The 24525-nt window shown below is 36.4% G+C and overlaps 1 protein-coding gene across 3 annotated transcripts in view; it reads left to right on the forward strand.

Annotated features, from left to right (window-relative positions):
• Positions 1 to 24525, forward strand: part of MYO3B (myosin IIIB) — a 196826-nt gene that overhangs the window by 55113 nt on the left and 117188 nt on the right. For 2 of the 3 annotated variants that reach the window (XM_068685651.1, XM_068685652.1), the window contains one exon: positions 13563 to 13628. In XM_068685651.1, the coding sequence (XP_068541752.1) occupies positions 13563 to 13628 (66 nt within the window). Of the gene's footprint in view, positions 1 to 13562; positions 13629 to 13775; positions 14198 to 24525 lie in introns of those variants that run through there. The other variant, XM_068685654.1, reaches the window with a different exon arrangement.

Genomic DNA, 24525 nt, shown 5'->3' on the forward strand with positions numbered 1-24525 from the left:
TTTCTGTTCAGATATTTTTATATGATTGATTAATATACTATGTTATGGAAATAGATTCTTAGGCTAAAAATAATTGAGATAATCTCAGACTCAAATTGCTCAGTAAAGAACTAGGTAGCTACACTTTCAACATATAAATCTACATCATTACTAGAGGTTGCTGAGAGGCTGCTGATGCCTTATTAGATAAGGTTTAGATAGATTACCTGCAGCACTAAACAATTTACTGAGAAAAGAAAATGGGCTTTCAATACAGTCTAGAAATGAAACATCACAATTATTTGAGATCCTCCGTAACCTTGGAAACAATTGGGAGCAGTGACATCAGCAACAATTATGTGCAATTTTTGTCTTTAGTTTATCACCAAGGTAACCAGAGCAGGTTTCCCTGCTTGAAATTTTAAGAATGTCTTGGTTTAGTACTAAGTGAGCATGCATGAAGCAAGCTGTTTAGAATCTGTTAAAATTGCATTATGTTTCCCTTTCAAAATGGTCCATCAGGATTTAAATTGTGTAAACCCAACTCATCTCTTCCCCTCACCCCACCCAGCCCCCTTTGGAACAGCTGCAGGCAAATGCAGCCTTCATTACTGTGTTAAATTCGTTGAATACTGGAAAGGACAAAAACGCTGAATTCCTGTTGCTGGCAACAAATAGCAAGTATTGCAATTGTACGTAGAGGCTACAAATTGCCCTATGTTGTTTTTGAGGGTGGTACTCACCCACAGTTGAGGACAGATGATGTTCCCACATCTAACTTGCTCAGGAAAGCTCTGCATTCAAGTCTAGGTTCCTAAGAGACCTGCAGACAGCACCGCCTGAGGAATATATTGGATGAGTGGTTCCCTTAGTTTCCCAGGCCGTGAGGCATCCTTCTTCAGCCTGCTTCACATTGTGTTTGTGCCAGTCAGCAGTGGCCTAGCACGATATCCATCTTCATGCTTCCTCCAGAGAGTTTTTTTGTTTGTTTGTTTTTCTTTTTTCCCTGCAGTGGGCCTTGGGGAAAGTGACATTTGAATTAAAACCTTGTTGTATAGGGGAAAAAGATATATTCCCATTCATAATTTCTATGAGACAGGTGCCATAATGCTGGCAGGGAGGATATTCAGGCCTCAATATCTCTCATCTGTGTGTAGTTCAGTTTTAGAGAGAAACATTTTACTAGTAAGTTGTGATAATCTTTATCATTGAGTCATGGAGGTAAAAGGGCAAGCTGCGAAGAAGGTGTCTTCTAGTTTTCAGTTTAACACTGGAACACAGTCTCAGGTTAAAGCCACATCAAACGGCAATTTAGGAATGTATGTGTAGATTTAAGTTGCATATTTTACCTGTGATGTGTCTGTCAAACATTTTGTCTTTTTTTTTTTGCATACATGTTTACCCATAGGTTGCTGCACACAAAGCACAGTTATGTTCTGGAGAGTTATTGTGCTTTAAGTTTCTCTTTTTGCTGGGATGATTGTTTTTGCTTGTTGCTGCTTTTCAGGCAACCTGCCATGCTTGTGTCTTTGCGATCAAGTTAGAACTTGATTTTTCAAGGAAGGTAATATGGATCTGATTGTGTTTTGAGGGCAATCCTGAAGAAATGAAACTAGATTTCAAACCATTAGCCCTGGGAGTTTCCAAACCATACCTCATAGCCTATGGTTAATGTTGGAGTTCAGTAGCTCACATCACTTACAATGAATCAAAAAAAAAAAATTAAATTTTTGCTTGAAAAAAGATAATCTGCTCACATACTTTGGTACTGCAGAGGTAATAAGACACCTCACACATTTCACAGTACCAAAGGCTTCATGGGATGTAATTGAAAAATGGATGCCTTTCTCAGAAATAGAATATTGATGTTCATATTTGTAAAGGAATTAATTCACTGACTGATAGAAGCAGAAGAAAATGGAAGCCAATCATTTTAGATAGTAGTCATAGACTAGCAAGATTGTATTTATCTTTAGGATTGCAAGGAATGTGCAATTGTTATTTTTTTATTTTTCTAATAGTAAGTCCCTAAATACCAATGTGCTTTGGCCTCTAAAGTCTTTTCCAAAAATATGGAATAACAAATAATCACACTATTTGCAAACATGCTTGGTGAAATGGAGCTGTGCCTTGCAATATATTGATTCACTTGTTACAGTTTTCAGTTTGATTAATGTTAAAATTCCATGCAGTATATTTAATCATTATTCATGATTAGTGCAGTAATAATGCACTGGGCATATCTACACATTTACTATTAACAATTAATGTCTTCTATTTCTTTCCTATCATAGGTGCAATCATAAGGTAGAACTCATAAAAATTTTGAAGAAATATTTATTGGAGTAGACACTTGTTATAAATCTTGGTAACTAGGATATTCAGGGAGTTAATAATGATTTCCATAGGTTTATTTTATGATAATGAAAGGTCATTTAGATTATAGCTGTGTTGCAGCTTCTCTCAAGAATCTGGCCAGGAGATGCAAGTTTTCACCACTGTTGCAAGGACAAGAAAAACTCTCAGGCAAAAGATGAACTGCATCCTGTGCAGGGAGACCACTTTTTACATATGAACGATCTGAAATGTAGTCAGACTAAATGACTGTTGGATTCCAGGTCTACAAACATTACACTAGTACTATGTGAAGAAATAGCAGGCAGGGAAAGGAGAATGAGGAGAAGAGGAGGAAAAAAGTAACAGATAATGATATGGTGAATTGGTCTGTAAGTCTGGTCCTGTGACAGCACCAGTATTTACACGGAGCTATTTGACTGATAGTGAATGCCCTTTGTGAAGGCCTGACTGGATAAAGTGCTGAGCAACCTGAACTGAGCTCAGAGCTGCTTGTGCTTTAAGCAGGAGGTTGAACTAGAGACGTCCTGAGGTCTTCCAGCCTGCCTTAGTCTGTGCTGTGGTAAAAAGATTCTTGTCATACATGCAGGTATATAAGTGGAAATGTGAGTAGTATACAGATAGAAGATAAATACTTCACTTCTTTATTGAGTCTGAATGAGACAATCATTGGACTAATTGTTCTGGTCGTTAGTAACCAAAATAAAATAGCACTGATGGCATGCAAAAGATAAATAAATAAATAAATAAATTAGCTGATAAGACAGGAAAAGAAGCTGGTAGAACTGACCAAAACCAAGTGAATTTTCCAGGAAAATTGTGATTATTTTTAATGAGAACTACTTCTGTTATACTGAAAAAGTGTGTCAGTATTTTTATAACATATCCAAGAGAAAGTTAGAAGCAATTTGAGCATAGCTCTGGTTTTCTCTAGGATAGAGGTATTTAAGGTTGGCACTTTAGTCTGCTTGGCAAGTGAATGATGAAAACCAATGACTGAAAGCTGTATTTAGAAAAAAAATAAACAGAAAATACATCACTTTATGGGAGCAATATTTTAGCAGGCATGCATACCCTGATGAACAAAATAAGTCAAGTATGAGATGGTGGTGCTGGTCTGTTCTGGGCTTGGAACTGGGAGTCTGTACGTACAGCTGCTTAAAACAGGATCGGAAGTGTTGGTGATGCATGTATGAGAGAACTGATAATTTTGGGGCTTTCCTGATGAAACCTTTTTTGAAAGGAGGACACGGTGTTGTCTTCTGCAGTATGACTGTAGGAGAGGAAAGTCTTAGACTGTGGCTGGAAAGTCAGACACACGGCAAAGGGGAGAACAAGATGGGTCTGAGAGCAGAGGGGAGCTTGGTTGAAAGCAAGTATTGTGGTTTTGGTAAGGGAGTGCTTAAGTTTTTGTTTTTGTTTTTCCTGTGCAGATGGTGCTTTTGTAACCTTGTGAGGGCAGAAGCGTCTCTCCTCTTGAGAGAGTGTGTCAGTGCTTCAGTGTTCAGCAGCACAGTCTCCAAGAGTATTAGGAAAAAATAGTTGTAACAACTTTCACCTTTCTACCTGGCTGACTACAATGGTTTGATTTTATGCAGTTTAGTTTGGTTAAATTAGCTAAAATGCTGCTTCTAGGTTTCTTCATTCACAGTATAAGTTAATCAGATTCCCTTCTACCAGACTATTCACATAATAGACCAAGCACTGGGTGAGAATGTGCTGAATTACAAAAAGATAGCTTTATTGGGCAAGTTGATGAACCATGATCTGCTGCTAGCATGCAAATGTGTCAGACTTCTTCAGGCAGCATCTGCTTGAACTGTCTAGGGAAACCAAAAGAACACTAAACATCCTATGCTGGAACAGAAACAGAGATCTGACTTGGTGAAAGTGTAATTTTCTTCTCTGTTTAGTCATGATACATGTGTTGTTTTTTTTGTTTTTATTTGAATGCTCGTGTCATGACAACATATATAATTGCCTCTTAGTTCCTCATAATCAATTACTGAGAGGACATTTAGGAGAGAAGCAAGGTTTGTATTCTATAGTTTCCTCTATTTTTATTATTATAAAAATATTTTACTTCTCAGCTCATTTATTTTAAGGTTTTATTTAAAACAAACAAACAAACAATTTATCTCCCCTCACTGGATTCTTGCATTGGCTATTTAAGCCTTGTAGAACCTATGATGACTTTTTAAAAGACTCCTCAGATACAGTTAGTGCTCACTCAAATCAAATATGCAGTAATACTCTTTGTGAGAGCTCTCTTTGAAGCATATCTAACTTCAGTTTGGAGGATCTCAATAAATCTTTCAGAACTCTGCACTCCAGAAAAAAACTGGGGAAAACATGACTATGCATAGTTTAATTGTTGTTAGGTGTCTAAAAGGACACAAATGCATTTTTTTTTTTCCACATATTTATTGAGGTGTTTGATTGTATAAGAGTTTGATTGTAGATCACAGCTGACTTTATTTGGAACATAAGTACCTGATGTTTTTTAACATTTTAAAGATAAAACCATGCTGTAATTTGGATTCTTGTTCAGTGTGTTAATATTTACTATAGAAAAAGACACCTAAAACACATTTTTGTATCCAAAACAATTACTGCTATGGCATTCTGCACATTGTTTACACCATGTTTTTTTACTGATGTTCACAGAAGATTAAATCCTTTCCCAGTTAAAGTTGGTGGCAAAAATCTAACAATTTTTAGGGCACCCAAATTTCACTCTTCCACAGTTTGAACAATGTGCTTGTCTCATACCCATTTATTTATTTTAAAGTATTCCTCCTGTCCATCCTTTCACCACCAGTTGCTTTGGGGTTTTTACCCATTCCCAGGATATTGCAGTCTATCATGTGGTAGTTTGCATTTCGTAGTAGTCATGAAAGTAACGGTCTTCAAAGCATTTATTTTCAAAAGGTCTGTATTGTATTTCTGTTTCCTAGATTACATCCTTGGCTATTTTCTTGTTTCATCTCCCTGTGTCAGATGCCAATGTTCTCTTAAGCCACGCAGAATGATTTATGTCAGCTCTTTTCTGTCTTCCAACAACGTTTCATCACTGTGCTGCTATAAATGTTTTGGTCTCCTCAGAGTGTTTAGTGATGGTGCTTGTGTTTTTTTTTTGTTTGTTTTGTTTTTTTTTGAGAGAGACTACTCTTTGCATTTGGTGATCTTGGTTTGCTTGTCACCTGTGTTTATTAGTTTTCACTTCAGTTGTAATTCCTGAGTCATACAACGTTTTATAAGGGAGACCAAAATTCAAATGTTTTGAAAGCGAGCTTATTGGAAAGAATAGGTCAGGAAACTAATTCCAATCCACATACAGTCCTTATGCTCAGAAGGTGTGTTATCTTGTAAGAGAATTCAATTTAAAAGAAATAAAAAAGGTATTCTTACAGGTCTTGTACTATTCTTTATGCTTCAGTACTTAGTGAATTTCTTACAAGGGCCATGATAAAGATTCCAGTGGTTCATTGGAAACGTGCCACCATTAACTAATGTATTCCTTCTATAAGTATTCATTTCTGAACCAGACTGGTAAGAGTATCAGAATAATAGCAGTTCTTAAAATGGTATGAGCCAGACTAAACTGAAAGCACTGAGTAAGGTGTGAGTCATAAAAGGTATGAATAAAGAGTAATCCTCGTTTCCTGTTGAAAATGCAGAGTGTAGGTGCTTGTTCTCATCAACCATAATGACTGAATTTAGTACTAGCCGTATCAAGCATGTAGTAATAAGCTTCTTTTATGAGGTTATTGTTGCTTTTGTTCATATTTCCATAGAGACTCAACTAAGAAAAGGTTCATTTCTCTCTCAGAAATGGAGGGATAAGAAAGTGTCTTCCTCTTTGAAAAGAAAAGCCAAATTAATCAGATAAAGAAATACAAGTGAAGAAGTACAAGTAGCAAAAAGTTTTGTCCAGTATATCACAGAAGTTTACTGGCAGAGGTGGTTGGAACAGAAAATTTTATATTCTGATTCCTCGTTCACTACCTGAATGAAGCTGCCTTCTTGGGATGAAAATTAATATTCTGGTTAGTATTTTTTGGCTCCTGGAATCATAGAGTGAAATTACCCTCATTGAGGATGATCTTGCTTCTCTTTTTGTAACGGTATCCCAAGTTCTTCTGACCATTTCTTGCTTTTTCCACTTGCATTTTCATGTTAGCTATATCTCAGTCATCTCTTATTAACTGCTTGTCTGAAATTATCAAAGACCTTTTATTTACGTTCGTCATATAAGTTCATTTTCCTCCACTTAAGACAAACAATTTGCAGCATCTCAGTTAGCTTTCCTCTTGTTGAGCCAAATTTTAGCTTTCCGAGAGTGGACCTGCTCCACTGGGCAGGGACCTCAGGCTGGTGGCCTACTCAGGCCTCATAAGCTAGCTTGCTGTACAGTGGGGATTTGAAACACGTACAATTGAGGACTTGCCCTTAGAAATTTACCTATGAGATTTTCACTTTAAGATGCTTTATTTTCTAAGACAACTCTACAAATATGCAGTGTAATTGCAGTATCCTACTGTTCCAGCTACAGAATTTTAGTGTCTAGACAACACGATATGCATTTCAGCCAGGCACAGAAATATTATAGTCCCATCTTTATTTCTTTCACAACTGTCAGTTCTCTTGCTTTGCAAATTGACAGAGGCATGGTTTTAATAGAAAAGCAAAATACTGTATTGCAGTTAAGATGTGATTATAAATAAAAATCTCTATTGTTGCTTCCTCAGTTTCAATTGCGGTTAATTTGCTGGTGCCTCTTTAACTCTCTGAAACTTCTGTGAATAAATGAGATGACAAAGCATAATTATAATTATGCTGTCTGTTTTAAAGCTTGACCACTGGAATGCAAAACTGTGTGAGTTCACCTCCATCAAAAAGTATTTCTGAAATAAAATACATGTTTCTGTCTCAGTGAAACCAGAAACTGAAACTGGAAACTGAAGAGTAAATGACAAGAATAAATGATGCCTTGTCAAGTCCTGAAAAAGGCTAATGAAACCTTGCAGCTGCCAAATCTGCCTGAAACCAGTGGCCTGTGAATTGCAATGTTCAAGGGAAAAAGTCAAAGATAATCCAGATGTTCCCAAGCAGAACACTTCACAATACTTTTTCATTCATTTTCTTTGTATAAAGTTAAAAAAAAAAAAAAAAAAAAAAAAGGAGATTTTTTAAAATGCATTTTCTGAAGGTGGTTATTTGATGTTCAAAATAATTTGATGTGCTTAGCACATTATTTATTTCCATACTCATTACTTTAAAGGTGACTTTTATATTTACCTTTTTGAACACAGGATTGTTCCTGTGAAGGAGGTTTCTTGGGACATCTCTTTATATTCTCTTTATATTCTTCCTGAAGTGCTTTTCTTTTGGCAATGCATAAAATGAATCTTGAAAATCAAAAGGAGGTTTGTGCATAATTCTGGAACTGACTATCTTTTACCATTTATTTTTGCTCATTATTATGCTGGCTGATGAAATATTCTAAGCTGGAGACCTGTGAATAAATCTTCATTTAAATGTGTTTTAAAGAGGTAGTTGATATTTTGTTCACTTATGGTTTTATATTTGTTTTACAGCCGGACCTGTAGTTCATTGTTAATCCACTTGTTTGCTTACTTAGCAGCATCAAAATAAACAGTCACGTAAAATCACAACCAAAAGAGGGCAAGTGTGGATTTATACATCGCAAAATGCAGAGCCATCATTCTTTTCTAAGAAAGAATGTAAGCAGATGTTCAATTTGCATTTTACTGGATCAGGACCCTTTATTAAAAAAAAAAAAAAGTTTTAAAAGTGGATTGCTAACTTAGACACTTTCTAGTAATTAGGATCCTACAGTCTCTTATCCGTATTTGTCAATTTAACATTAAACTCAATATACATTTGTTTTACAGACTTTAGCGCTATGTACAGCCTATGGAACAAACAATACATCCATTCCAGTGAAGGGGGAAATACCAGATAACTCTGTAAATAAAAGACAGCAAAATACTTGGTCAAGGAGAACTTTTTTTTTTTTCTTTCTTTTCTTTCAGCAATGAGGCAGGAGTGTCTTGAATTTTGCTCTCTCTTAACTGTTTCCTGGGTAGGTTTTGACTACATTCCCATAGCAGGTTTTGACCTTGGTTTAAAGCAGCATATCCTTGCTCTCCTTGTTAGAATTAAGGCACTTCGACATCATTTCAGTAGATGCACCTTTAATATTCTAGCAGATAAGAATTGAAGTTGTACTTTAACAGTTTAGTACTAGATATTTACATGAGTAGAACAGTCCTTTCAGGGAAAAGGGAAGTGGAGTGGAGAAGGAGAAACTAGTCCAAAGCAGAAGTGAATCATTTCCAAGTGAGGAGGTGGCTGGAGGGTGAATTTGGCAGGAGCATACCTTTTCTCTGTTCCCCTCCCCACCCCATCCGCTTTTGAACAAGTAATTTCAAAGGCCTGCCTCCAAATACATGGGAGGATTTTGTGCTGATTCTTCACTCCTGCTTGGAAACTGCAGTTTCTATCTTAGTCTTACAGAGCTGAAGGCAGTACCTTGCTTCCTACTGAGTGAACTTTGGTGAAATATAATACTGAAAGTAAATCAAACTTGAGTAGCCTTTAGTAGGAGGCAGATGAATGGGGGAGTGTTTAGGATGTGAATTATTCAGTTAGATCAATGGAAACCTCTTACTGATTTGAATGGGCCACAAACCAGGAAATCCTCTGAGTCTTGTTGAGAATCCTTTTGTTATTTTCAGTAAGTTACCCTATGTGGGGATGCTTTGCAGAATAGGACTTGAAACTGTGAGAATTTGTCAGGTACTAATTAATGTCAAATGTTAACTTACTTAAATACAAACCATTTGTTTTATGTAACCTTTTGTAGGAAAATCTCATTATATATGGTTAACTTTCTACTGTTTCTATGTCTTTTTCTCTTAGCTTTTGGAAATAGGGACAAATGGTTCAATTTCATGTTAAATCTGCCTACCTGTAAACCTAGGCAACTGTCAACAGAACTATTGTCTCTGGTTGCTATATTTCAGTATGCCTAAAAAAAAAATAAATAAATAAATTGCAACATGCATGGATGGGGCTGTGACTGCCAGGGTGTGTTCACGGTGACAGGTGTTGGAGGTTCATCTGCTAATTCCTCATTAGAAACAACGTGGTAGGCTGATGATACAATCTGGTCATTGGAGGCCCTATCTTGGTTTGGCTTATGTGGCTAAATTTACTGAAGTAATTTAAAGAATAGTAAATGTATTTTCAATTTTAATTATGTTTTTGATAGATGTATTTTAAGATTAAAATATTTATTTTCCTTTTCCCAATAAAAAATCTATTATCTGTGTTCTGTAATTAGGCTCACAGCTTACTGTAAAGGATGAATGGTGTTCACTGAACTGCATCATTGGCCTTATTGTGGTAAAATGACAGATTTTGTTTCACCAGCTGTGACTTTGGAGGCAGGCTGAATGACGGGGAACACATAAAGCTCGACAGATTAAACTATTTCTAGCACATAACTGTACATGTATCATTGAGAATTCAGCAGCAGTTCTTGTTTGATAAGCTTACTAATGTTGTTGTGTTCTAAGGAACACTGTGCTTCTGCATGAGGTCTCTTATACAGGCTGAATCCTGCAGTCCTTACTGAAGCAAAACTCCTTCTGAGACACAGGATCACTATGACCATGGAAGACACTGAATATGAGAGTATGTGACCAGCTCCTCACAAGAGCAATACATCAGGAAACAGAGCATGCAGTTCTATAACTAATTATGAATTATAGAAAGAAAGAATAAAAGACACAATGTTGGGAAATAAATGGTTGATTACTCATCTTGCTTCAAAAGAGAACATTTTCAAAAGGCAAGCCCAATTACACTCACTTTTTTCCAATAAGATATCTATTTCTCCTAATTTCCATCTCTTGTAGTAGAAAATAAGACTATATTGTCCTTCAGCTTGTTGTATATGTAGCAAGGGTGATTGAGAGGTTGCATGCAGTGTTCTGATTTTATATGAAGATGGTAGAGTAAATTATGGTAGCAAGTTAACAAGAGGTATAGCTTTCAGTTTTTCTGTGAATGTGTTCTGAGTACTGTAGAAGCTGCCAGATGTTGCTGAAATTCAGTGATGTCAGCTGATGCAAGGATACAAAAGCCATAGAACTCGATGTGCTGTATTTAATATAATCTGGAGTTGCAAATGGCCTTCGTTGGAAATTTGATAAGCCAAAGTGGTGAGGCAAGTGTTGTGTTTCTCTGTAGTTTAGCACCTGATAATGTATGGGTTGTCTTACATTTTATCTTTAAAGCAGTATGAATTGCAGGTGTTTTAACATATTATTAATTTCAAACTGCAAAGGACTTAGTATGCTCACAAAACAAACAAACAAAACAACTTTAATTCTTGGTAGTGAGTTGCCCTTCCATATCTGGCGTCTTGTGTTAGACTAGAAGTTGGGTTTAAGTGATATCAGCTCTGGAGGTGCCATGGAAGCGATGGATTTTTCTGCCATCATCATGAAGCACACTTTGTGTTGTATTAGGTAAAGAGATGTTGGGGAAGCTTAACTGACACTCTTATGCCCCTTCCTGGAAATTCTTTATGGGCATAATGGCAGAGGAGGGTGAGCCTATTTTGTACCTTGCATTTAGGTAATACCTTTCACCTGAGGGCACCAATGTGCTTTATAGATGTTAAAAGTTAAGCTTCTGGATCCATTTAGCCCAATTTTATAGATAGGGTACTCGAAGCATCAATTTAGTGATTTAAGAACAAAGGACTACTAATTCTGTGATCTTACTACAAACAAATTAAGAACAATGTATCATTTCTATCAACAACACAAAAGTTATCAAGCTCAAGAGAAAATCTTTAGAATTACAGATTCCTTGGTTGTGTATTTGTGTCCACAGTTCACAATTTGGCACGTAGCATACTCAGCCACCTTTGAGGGAGTATTCAGTAGCTACCAGCAAGTGCTTAGTAGCTTAGTTATTCGTTGGACAAAGCATGTTCTGTGTGGTTAAAACATGACTTACTTCATTAATCATTAACCTGCCAATGACTAAATGTATTTCCTGAATGACATCTGTTCTGCTCATCTGTTCTATGACGAAATCCCACCTGTTTCCATCATAACACCTGCAACTAATGTAAGTACCCATGTGTCTTTTTTTTCTTCCTTGAAGAAGATACTTGTAAGATTAATAGTGCCTCCAAACAATATGCTTTTTGTAAGCACTGTTGTTAGCACCATGGAAGGTCTTTAAGAACAGTTTGAAGGGGAAAGATGAATCTACATATTTCATGAACAGTAACTGAGCTTCTATAAAAATGAATTATTTTGCAGTGAAATTCAAAATGTTGGCATCATTCTAAAAAGAAATGCCATCGTACTTTTAGGCAGTACAATAAAAAGTTGTTCTTACCAGAACTCAAGTTGTCAGATAGAGTGCTATTCCTGCAAAATAAAGACTAATAGCATAACTGGTGCAATCCCCAGCCATGAGTCTATTAAAGCTCTTTCCAGAGGTCACGCATGTAGGTTGTGTGGACTGATAACCATTTTCATTATAGAGAAAGAGGTTTTTAAAGATTACCTTTCTTCAATACAAGGTTTTTGTCTTAGAGTATCTCTTGAAATCCTTTGCTGCTTTTTTTTTTTTTACGCTCCTACACAGCCACACATTCTGTGATGTGTATGAATATATGAACCTGGTAAATGGAAGAGAGCACTGAAACATTATTGTAATTGAAAATAACCAATCATATCTTTTTTCTAATAATAAAATTGATAAGTGATGCACATCTCAAGTATTCTGGATTTTTTCACTTCATGAAGAAAATTGTGTTCCCTGAGTCTTCTATAAGAAAAGAGAAGAGTAATAACATATTCATCCTGGAAAACATGACAGCCTGCAGTGAAATTAGATGACTGCATTTGTTTTGAGTAGATACAGATGAACAAAAATGATCCATCTACAACAAAGCCACGTGGTCTTTTCCTTTTTTATTTTCCTTTTAGTGTTTTGTTTGAGAGTAATTGTTAAATGGAACTACTCTGAATCAACGTGTGAAAAATTCAAGACCGCTATACAGATCTACTCTAATTCATATTGTGTTTATGTTTTTTACCTTTTTGTTCTGTGAGATGTTTCCAAACAGCGTGTTGCTGTCAAATGTGGTCCTGGTATAAATGAGGCAATTCATTATATAACCCAGACTATTAGTGAATGTTTCTGTTGTTGAATAAGTCATGTGATTTTTTTTTTTTGCCAATTCAGCAGTACATGATCTTTTGTATTGAGCTGCCAAATGCAGCAAAGGACAAATTATTAAAATTTTATAAAATAAAAGTTTAATCTTAAGAAGTTAAATGGACTTCAATACTTAATAAATCTTAAGCTGCTGAAAAAAACTTTGAAAGGTGATAGTGCAATATGCAGTTTATGAATACTTCTTGCTGTAAGTTTGTCCACTGAAATTTGGTCCACTTAACTTGACCGATAAGCCTTGCTCTGCATGTTCATGTAATTTAACTGTAACGGTCAGAAAGGAAAATAATAATACATCGAGTAACATGGAACCTATCAGAGTTTAAGGTAATTTCTGTGGAAGACAGTATGTAATATAAAAATACTGTCTGCTAAATGTCATTTTAAATAGTAACATCTATTTTTAATAGAGTTTACAGCATGGAGAGATTATCTCCTGAGTCATTCAACCTGAATACAGGTTGAAATCTGGACTGAGCGTCCTACAGCTTGTTGACAACTTGGTGGTTCTTATTTTGATTATATCCATACTTAAAAAGTCATGTTTAGAGTTGGTGATCAGGGGTAAAGGGCTAAAAGGGTGTGATGGCTAGGTTAATCTTCCAGTCTCAGTTGATCTTTTCTGAGTCAGTCTGAATTAAAAGGGAAATGCTGGAAAGCACACTGTGAGCTCTACTGACTGCCAACTTCAAAGGTATTGACATAAAAGGAGAAGGACATGAAAAGAGGAAAACTGTCAATGAAAAAGCAGCAGCAAGAAAAAACCAACTTGCCTCTGAAGGACATATAGACCACTTGGGCATTACTTTCTTGACCATCATTTTATCCCTAGTAGAACCAGTATAATCTTTGATAACTATTTGTGAGAAAATTCTGGTAAACATTACTATTTTAACCCCCCAAACTTTTTTTTTTTTTTTTTTTTTTTTCAGAAATCCTCCTCCTACTTTGCTACATCCTGAAAAATGGTGCAGAGGATTCAATCATTTCATTTCACAGTGAGTTTTATTTTCTTAAAAACAAACAAAAAAATAAACTAAAACTAGTTTGTTCAGCAAGGCCTACATGTGTCAAATCTGAAAGCAGAATTTATTTTATGAAGCTGTTACTTTTGCAGGTTTTTAACTTCAGTTTTCTTTTCATAGATTCTAAACTGTTCTTCAGTTTTTGAGAGCTAAAAAGCACAGTTTGATCTTCTCATGTAATTTGTTTCACAGCTTCTTAACTCTGTAGTTGATTTGCTTCTTGACTTTTTATTAAACCTGGGGCATGTTTATAATACATGTATACCTGATTGCCGTGATGGTTTTGGGGTGGACTTCTGTGTCAAAGAGAAAATGGACTAGTGAAAATGACTGCCGGTCAATTTAAAATAAGAATATGAAGACTAGATGGACAGTAGTTGTCTTTTTCCACCTTAAAAATGCTCGGCAGTTTGTATACTCAATATGTAAACGAACATGAGTTGTACCAACAGTGTAACATGTTACCTGGATGCTACATTGAACTAAAATATGCTCATTTTGCCTTTTTCTTTTTTACAATTAAACTAAGAAATTGTACTTTACTAGCTGTTAGCATTATATTCATAAATCTTAGAGCAACTTCTACAAGGGATTTTGGGGGTTTGTGTGTGACTGTATTTCATTGTGACCGAATACAGCTTAAACTGTGTAACATGGGGGATGATATTATCGAACTCTGGGAAGTTCACACTGTTCAGATAACCAAATACTTTGAACACTGCCGGCCACTATTGAATTTTTAAGATGGGTTTGGAAACATGTACGTTTCCACATTTAATCTGTCCTATCTCAATGTATGTATAGTTTCTTGTGGAGGATTACAATACCCATACCTGGTAAGTTTTTCAGTCAGTTATGCAGTAGTGTCTTCCCATTTTAGCAGAAATTAAAATAGAAAAATTAATGTGAATACAAATAAAAAATATTCTTATTTACTATGCTGATCTTTAAATCAGGCAGCAAGGTGAAACAAACTTTAATAGCATATGATGGAAGGCCATTACTATCATTACTGCAATGTGACTCAGGATCTCTTAAAGAGCATGTAGTAGAAGTACATCCTTTTAAAGCAGTTTGACCTGAGTTCTGTTTCTCCACAATGCCTGTCCTTTTCTACTCAGCAGTAAACATTGTAATCTGTGGTGGAATCAGTGGTTAACTACAGAAGTAACCGCGTGGTGGATGAATTCCCTTCTATTATAGAGAAACATTCTTTTTACAGTATATATGGACAGTACCCTGTATTTTGGGGAACTCTAGTGCAAGGAGGTTATGTTCCACTTGTGCTTTAGAGAGTCAGTGCACCAGCTAAGTATGAAGATTATATTCCTTTCTTGGAAACATTGTGCCTCTGCACTGGAATCCAGATTTTTCTTTCTTCGGGTCTTCCTTTTTAGAAGTCTCTGCTGAGCTTGAGAACAGTACAAAAAATGAAGTTTATCATTTGTTCAGTCCTTCAGTTCGGCATGCATTGTTCTTATCAGAAATCAGTACTTTAGTACTTTATAGCTATACTTGTTTTAATCTCGTCCTTTGGGTTTTTGATATCCTCATATTGTATATTTTTAATCAGATTGATTTTTAATTACTTTAGCTTAATTACTGCCTCTCACCAGCAACATCTGCAGGTTTGCAGATCCTGCTTTTAATTTTTACAGTAATGCACACAATGAAGTAAGGAAGCATACTTGCAGTCAATCTCTTAAAGTGAATAAATGCAACAATTGTAATAAATTTACTGTTTATATAGAGACCTGTGAGAGAACACTGAAAGGGAATTCTCCATGACATTGCTTCATGCTATCTCGTGCATGTCTTATTAAGGTTGTTATGAAGCGGAGGTTACAAAATATCTTTATGGGGGCTTGGACTTACACTAGTGAATTTTCTAGGGAAAAAACAACACACACACATTGAATCATACAACTGCAAACCTTTTAGCCATTACTGATAATTGGCTCATTTATGTGCATTAGTTATGTATTTGATGATGCCTGCCTTTGTGACAGCTTAGTTATGATAAATTAAAAGCAGCAATTGTATAAATTCCATACTGCCTTTTATCCATATGTTAAGACCTTGCTTGATGTTTCTGTCTCCCTTGTGATGAGTGGTTAGCTTTAGAATAATTTTATTATCTATCTCCTTCCTGATGGCTAACATCATTTGCATAACAAGCTTATCTGGTTCAAGCTGTGGGCCAGACCTGTGTACTGGAAAAATACAAGCATTCATCTGTAGCTAAGCACACTTCTGACTTCAGTTCTGTTGACACAATAATTTCATCTATGTCAAGATTGCCAAACCTGGTCATCGTAGCCTTTTCTCCCCATTGTAATGCCTTGAAATACCAGAATGCTTTTCACTGTTTCAAGAGGCATTTTTGTTATAAATGTTCTTTCATGTTATAGTGATTTGCAACATGCCTTAGGTGGAAGTTTCAATATATTTTTGTGGGTGACTCTTTAAATTGTTAAAATAATATATTACTTTTTTTCTAAAGTAAAGTCTGTATTTTTGGCTTGAATTCTACCGCTCCAAGACAGATAATATTGCAGCAGCATGTTTGTGTCAGATACATATTTACAAAGTCTTAATGGAGAACAGGCCAAGGAGGTTCATAGCTTGGTGAATTTATTTTTCTATTTCCAGTATTTTTGACTTTGACTTGAGATAAAGACTGTAATATGTTGTCCTCAAGGGTTTTCACAATGATACAGCTAATCAAGCTAGATATTTTGTTTTAAAAAATTGTGAAGACCCGACTTCAGCCAAGCCAGTCTTTGGCAGCAGTCTAATTTTGTATTTGGTGTCTACTGAGATACATGCAGCACATAATTACTTTTAAATAGGTCAGTAAAGTTTTTAGGTATGCCTCTTTATCTGTGCTACTGTAATTGTCCATGAAGAGCTAGGCTGCTCCGCTTGTAATGTGAGAAAGAATTAATTCTCTGTTTATTTTTAACTACATAACAATAGGGATTATCATTCCTATAAGGCCATGTAAACAACCACATCATTGTTGGAGGATTTGCTCCTAAAAATGGTAGACTTTTACCTGTGTTCATTTCTATGTTCAAATAAATACCAGCCTTGACGAGTTCACTGTTTGCCTATGAATGTTTGTGAACCTAATGTTTTGATTGCTGCAGCACAGATGTTATTGCTCTCTCAAGATAAAAATTTGTCTAACACATTTTAGACATACAGTACTTTAGAATTCATTCATAAAGTAATGTAGACTATGTTAAAATTAATTAAAAAACAACAAAAACAAACAAACAAACAAAAACATAACACACACACTAAAATTAGCTTGTGTGCCGCAAATAATTTTCTTGGCAGTTTAAGTCTTGACTGATCTCTAGGGATAGATCTCTTGGAGCAGAAGGATACAATAGCCTTTATTTACATTACATCACCAAATGGTAATCTTAATTAAAATGAGCAATGGTATCTCCAGGGACAGACATTCTGCTTTTAAATTTATTTAACCAATGACTAGCTATTATGGTTCTTTAAATTAATTATCCTTTGGTGAACTGGAAGAACGTAAAGAATTAAGAAATTCAGGTAGTAAAGTCAAAATGTGGACTTCCAGAATTTATGGTCACATTTGTCATCAGAACATAACATTTATTTCAGCAATGACATTGCAAATACAATACCAATTTAATTTTCAGTCTCAATAAACGTATTTTTTGCACTCATTTTTAAGCAGCTTCACAAGCTGAATTTCATATTGTTGAGACTACATCAGAGTAATTAGATCATACAGATTATATGGGTTGTATAACTTCTCTGAATGCATATCAACTTTTTTTTTCCACAATCCAAACAGTTGTTTAATGACATTCTGTTCATAATACTTAAAGACCATTTCACTGTTTCTGTAACTGAGTACATGATATGCGGTTGACGTAACTCACTGATTTCATAGTCTACAAAGACCAAGGGGTTTGTAAATGACATAAAGATGCAGATTGTGATGTGTAGGGTTACCAACAAATCTGTAACTTTTTCCATTTTATTCATGGCTGTAGAGTTTGAGAATCCATCAAGAGATGAAATGCTAAATTATAATACCTGACAAAAGACCTCCAACACTTTTGAGTATTGCGCGAGACATTTTTATACGGATGAATAGGCATATATGATGGATATAATTATCTCCAGCTTTCTAATGAGCAGTTTTAGTAAAAAGCTGCAGTTTTGCATAGAGGTGAGAAACTCATGTAAGTTTGAAGCCCTGACCCTGTAACATATCATGCTAAATTATAGAAATGTCATAGTATCAGGATGCTTCACTCAGTAAGTAGCCTGTTGAGTTCCTTAACATTAGAGATAAGTAGTCATTCTTCTCTTTGATTTGTGGGTTCATTGGTTTGCTATTCCCAATTTTAAACACCTACAGTTTATTTCCTAAGGATATTGTAGTAAGAAAGATAAGTATCTATGCTGGAGTGGCAAGTCTAGTTGGGGAGCATTAGCCATTTTAGGAATAGTATGCTGCGTGTAAGATTATAGTATAAAAGACAGCATGTGAAACAGTTGCCTGATGAGGCAGTTTCCTTACTCTGTTCTTTGAGCTCATGTTGTAATTGAGTGCCAGAATCCCACTTGTGGGATTAGACACCCACTGGTGTCTAATCCACCAGCCTTCTATCTTGTATTTCTGCAAGGACTGTGCTTACATCTGGTATCATCTTACCACAATCTCTAAGCTTCTGTCCGCTCTTTGGTAGAAGCTGGATTTCCAGCCACTCTTGTGTTGCCATTGGTCTATGATCCTGGAAAAAACAATGTTGTCCTTTCTTTTTGCCTCTGATTGATACTTTCTACCATACTCCTTTCTGAAGTTGCTTAACACTGTTAGCCCATGTTTAAACCTGAACTGTTCCAGTTTTACTTCTTGACAGATTCCAGTGAGGAAGCAAAGCGGAATATGTCTGTGCTGAATTTGTAGTAGTTTGTTTTAGGGGAAGACTTTAGACCCCTTCCAGCTAAATTATTCTAGTTGTCAAAGAAAGCGTTTAACATACATGTATGTTCTAGATGATCCAGGTTTGTTTGCAATGCATTTGTGATGACATGAAAGGCAGAAGAATGGAAATATAAGCAGTAAAATTTTGACTCGGGAAAAAAAAAGCACAATTTCTGACTGACAATAGTACCTTTGCATTGGACTGATTAAGCATCAGTAGCATAATGATGCCTCCTTCCTGTCAGTCAGACTTGCAGCATGAAGATGTGAGTTTAATCCCAGGTTTCACAACTGGAGAAGAAGTTGTCTTGCTCAAAGTCACCCAATAATCAACATCAGAGCTGGGAATGGAACAGTCCAACATACTGCTAGGTAGATGAAGGCAAGCTTCAGGGAGCACAGATATGTTCTCTTGTGGGCTGTGGCATACAGGACAGGTCAGGCACACGGTGATGGGAAGAAAGTTGCTGTTGCCTGTGGACTTTCAAGTAGTAGAACTAACCTGGTCTCATCTGCCCAGGTGTTTGTTAGCTTGTATGGAGATGTCAGAGTGCGGCTGTATTTGGAGTTTCACAGCAGGGGGCATTAAGTGGTCTGTTTAATGGTTTTTGAGAGACTTCCCAACTGCTCTGTTATTGGCATAGTGGATCTACAATTGCCCTTTTAGTGTCTCTCCCTTTTTTTACTAGGAAAGAGTGTACTAAAAAGCTAAAGGAAGGAAAAGATCTCTGTTCTTTTCTTCCTTCCAGCTATGACGTAAGATGTAGAAGAAATACGCTGTCAGCGTCTGAGTATGCTTTCCATATCTCCTACCTTTTCTTTGCTTCAGCTGCCTCAAATCAGCTTCATGCTGTCACTACAGAGGTTTATAAGACCTAAGGGAGAATGCTTGATTCAACTGCAAAGCATATTGTTTATAGTAAAAAGCTTCAGTTATAAAAGGTTCTAAAAGCTTTTGTGATCTCAGGGCCTCAAGGACAGGCCAGAGAAATAGAGTGGACCCATTCCTGGTAAAAGGATAGGAAAAAAAAGTGATCTCACTGTGCAATATGCATTTGCATGTACAAAATGCATTTGATTGTTTTTGAGATGCTTGCTAGAATTAGCGGTGGAATTTCTGGTGTCTCTGGTAAAATTCTGAGGGTTTCAACAAGAGCAAAGTCTGACCAAGAGCTGAGGGGTGCCACTCCACAGTTCCCCTTGTTTGTTCTCTAAGCCACCTGTATGAGCCAGAGCAAACTACTGTGTCTACGCAACCCAAAGGAGGGTGGGAAACCTGTTGTGATATTTGAACCTGTAGAAAAGGGAAAGCTATTTGCTGCACTTTATTTTACAATTTCAGAGTGAGTGAACCTTTCTTAGGTTTCAAGCGTATCTTCTAAATTACACTATGTGGTGCCTGATGTTAAAAGTGAAACATAAAGGAGATTTATTTAGAAAACAATTGCTGGTGACATTTCAGTGTGAGAGTATTTCCCTCATTGTTAGGTAAGGTTAGTTATTTATGGCATTTGCTACCAAAAGGCAGATCAATAAAGATATAAATGTGTTCTGAGCATCAGAATTTATATTATGCATGTGATAATTGACTACTTTGTCATAAATTCAGTCTTTCATTCTGATATCTGATTGTAGCAGAAGGAACAGTAAAATACTTGTTATTTATCATGGTGCGCTGGTTCAAGACAGGAGACCTATTTAACCTATCTTCAGTGGCAGCATTCCCTTTTTCCAAAGGGGCAGCTATATATAGTTCTGAAGATAAGGTTATTTGTATCCTGTATGTCCCATTGAATTAGGACTGAAAACAGAAATGCTGTTGGCAGAGCTGTCGCAGCCTTTTACTTCATTTTTGCAAATGAGTGACCTGCAGCACTGGGGGAGGGTCAGGCCTGGGGTTGGGAAGCAGGGAGGCTTTGGGGAAGCAGGCAGGTCCCTGCAGCATTACAGATGTAGTTCATGAGATCACTTTTCTCCTCCACGTCTCTCCTGCATGTGTCTGATCACCATGTGGCACAGAGGTAGCAGGAACCATCAGAGTGCTGGATAGGAACAGGGTATGTTAGCCAGTTAAAAGCAATCTTAGAGATTATTTTTCCTTTCTTGATCTTTTACTGTTCCATTAAAAGTATTGACTTTTGTTCAGGGTATTACTGACTTGATCAGAAAAGTTCTTATGAGTGCAATAAAGATTTAAAAAAAAAAAAAAAAAAAAAAGATGCGGAGGTTTTGGTTTGTTTTTCCTAGAAAGGATTAAGAGTGCCGAAAGAGACTAGTTTGGGGTATAATGCACCATCATATCAATGAATGGATGCTACAATTTCTCTAAATGCTCATCCTTATGAAACTAAATAATTTAGGGCATTAGAGTTCATGACAAATACAAAATTTGATAAATGGTGCTGGGGAATGGTGTTCGTCAGGTATGCAGGTAACAACATGCTTCACCAGAGCAATGTGCCATTGGTTAACATCCCCATAACTGGGGGCAGAGGCCCTAAAGTGCTCGGCATCATTGTTCAGATATAAAATGATGTTTATGTCTATGTATTTTCTGTACGAGGATGACTGTAGACAACAGATAGCAAAACCAAGCATATTAATAAAGCCCAAGGAATAAAATGACCTATGCAAACTGGGAGATCATCTAACCATTTGTTGCACAGATTGGGGAGTTTCTCTCTCTCTTGCCCAGAGGCTGTGGATTCCTCAAGTCTAATATAGAATCTGATACACAGTCATAATTTTTTCGAAATGACCTGATCACTGTCTGTGCACATAGATGATATACAGTGACTAGATTCCTGGTTGGATCTTTGGTTTATGAGACAAAACAAGTTCCAATACCCTGCTAGAAATTGGGAAACCATTTGAAAATGCAACATTTTTAAGAAATAAAAATTAAAGAAAAAATGTACTAGAGAGAAATTATAACATAACTAATCTGTTAGAGTTGTAGCTGCTTGCTTTATTTTTAAAGAAAGTAATTATGGGGAAAGAAATCATTATTTAACGAAGAAGTATTTCTGGAAAAACAAAAAAGAAAAGAAAAAAAGAAAATGCTTCTGCTGTGCTTAGTTTTGCTTGCAGCATTGAAGGACATCAGTAACTGTTTTCTGTTTCGCAACACACAGGAGATTTAGACCACCACTGCAGTTCTTAAGAAATCAATTTCTCTCCATTTATTGATTACTAAGTATTAGCTCATGAATGCTGATAAAATAGCTCTCCTTTCAGTCATCTGCCACTTGCAAAATGGCAGTTTACATTGGTGAGATACAGCAATTCCAACAATGTTATCGGACAAGTGCAAGCAGCCAGTGAATTTTTACAGGCTGCCTCAGACAGGCCTGTGTGTACAGGAGGCTGCTCTTATCCTTTGCTAATAAATGCTTCATCTTTGCCTGTAATTGTGGCAGAATGGAAGTGGTGCTTAGGAGCCTGGCTCTGAGATTGCAGCAAATGGCTGCAACCTATGTTTAATGTAGTGACACTAATGAATTCTGAGAATTAATTTTCAGCTAAGAAAGCACGATGGAAGATAGTAGAATTTCAAATTAAGTAATGGATTGACTTTCATCAAGGCCAACATGTACAGTGTTTGTTTCTTTTCCAATCTCTGCATACTTACTCTCAGAGTTATTTTAGATCCAAAAGATTGCAGACCAAGTATGATCATATTTTCATTGTACCTTATGAGAAACTCATCTTGTAGTAAATTTTCTAGTCAATTTGCTGTGTGGGAGGCAGTCTCATCACTTAAGTTTTTTTTTTTTTTTTTTTTTTTTTTTTTTGTATAATTTCTATGGGTCAAACAAATTGGATTAAATTGCAGGTGCACCACATTTGTTAGTTTGGTATGTAATTGTATGGTTGATGTTTGACAGTTCCTAAGCTAACTGTCCAAATTGGTTTTAAATGAATGCTCAGATGAGCATCTGAAGATAGTTTGGTTTTCTCCTTTCCCAGAAGCAAATCCTACAGTGACATGATTTCTTAATATTTACTTGCACATGCACAATGCTCACTTTGATTTCTGTTGGCCACACTAAGTAGGAATACTTTGTGGTGAGTGACCTTATAAAAGCTGCTTTGTTACTGTACTCTTCCTCTTAAATGTTAACGTCACGAGATTTCAAAAGTATATATTCTTGATTTTTTTCTGCACTTGATGTGGACTATATTTCCTGACCAAATGTACTGATCAATTATGGCAACTGTGGACGCAGGCACAGTAGAAAGCACTGTAATAATGCTCACCTTCCTTCAGGCCCTAACGTTGTAAATGCATTGATGTTTTCTATAGTGTCAATGCTGCTTCCAGTGTAGATACCTTACTCAACTTCTGCACTGATACTGGCAGCCTGACACCTTTTTCACTAGTGGTGGCCCAAGACTTGTTAGCTGTTAGTCACTAGTTCTTTGCTTTGTTGTGACATCTTGCTGCCCATCTGAGAGTACGTTCAGTAAGCTGTCTGAACTTGGAATGGAGACTTGGATCACAGAATTGCAATTGTGTCTTGTGTGTCACTAGCTTAGTTGTCTTATGAATTCACGAGGCTTCACTTTTGTTTCAAGTGAAATCCTAAATGACCAGAGATCGCAAAAATATCCTACTGTGTATGAAATGAAATGCTGCAATGTAGATGAAACTATATATAAACTTAAGGAGTTGCAAAGCAGAAGAGCAGCTAGCATGCAATGTGACTAGTCAGCAGAACAGCAGAAATAATCCTCAGGTAGTTTTCAAGACCCTCTCTCTGACAGAACTGACCTATGCTCATTCAAACACATGCAAGACCCAAACAGCTAGTGTTTCAGGCACATAATGGAGGAGCTAAGAACTTCTTCCTCTAAAGTGTTTCCCTTCTCATCTTGTCAGACTTCCTCAATAAATGCAGTATCCTGGACATCTGGATGATTCATGTAGGAACCATCTTTATGGAAAGAAATTATCTTGCAACTTCTGGATCTTGTCCATAGGGTATCTTTGGGGGTGCATTGGTCCTGAGCTCAGAGCAAAATTTGTTGTAATAAATGTGTACCACAGGGTAGAAGTTTTTCTACTCTCAAGGTGTTCTGTGTGGAAATGTGTAATTTCTTGAAGAGATTCCATTTAAACTCAACTTTCAACTGTCTAAAAAGTAACTGCTGCCACATCTTCACTGTAATGTTCCAGATGTATTCAAATGAAACAGGAGCATTTATATATTAATAGTGTAGTATCAACAAAAAGAATTTGTAGTTACTGTTAGAATGGTAAAAATCACGAGTGCATGAGCTTTTCAGAATGACATACCCACTTCAGACACTTGTCATCAATCTACGATTTTTCTATGGTTTTGTATTTTTTTCCATTGCCTGTCTTGATTAATGGTATCTTTCTTTTCAAATGCTTTTTTCCTTTTTCTCAGGAAACACATAAATTTAACCAGGATTGGCACGGACCGTATTGTCTGTGTGGGTGTATTGACTTTTAAAGACCATGGATGACAGCAAGAAAAGTATGTGTGAGGGCTGGGGGAGACATGAACCTGTTAACGTCTAATGATAGATCTCTCTTCATGGGAGGACAGGAGTGGTATTTATAGCCTTGCACTCAGAGGGATGGAGATAAAGCACGTTCTGTTAGTTTAGTCTTCTGTTGGGAGGCTTCAGTTCTAACCAATTGCAAAACTCACCAAAACGGTTAAACTGACAGCAGATTTTACAGACTGTCTTTTCTGGACTACATGTAGCAAGAAGAGGCTGAGAAAATGGTTTTCAGGAACCTAAAGTATTAAAGTTATGTCCAAAGACATTGCAGGATCATTTTTAAGACCAGACTTTAGGCTTCAGTGAAGTGTTTGAGGTGAGGCTAAACTTTATTTGTTTTATCAAGTTTAT

Source organism: Anas acuta, chromosome 6 (assembly GCF_963932015.1).
Source record: "Anas acuta chromosome 6, bAnaAcu1.1, whole genome shotgun sequence".
Lineage (NCBI taxonomy): Eukaryota > Metazoa > Chordata > Aves > Anseriformes > Anatidae > Anas > Anas acuta.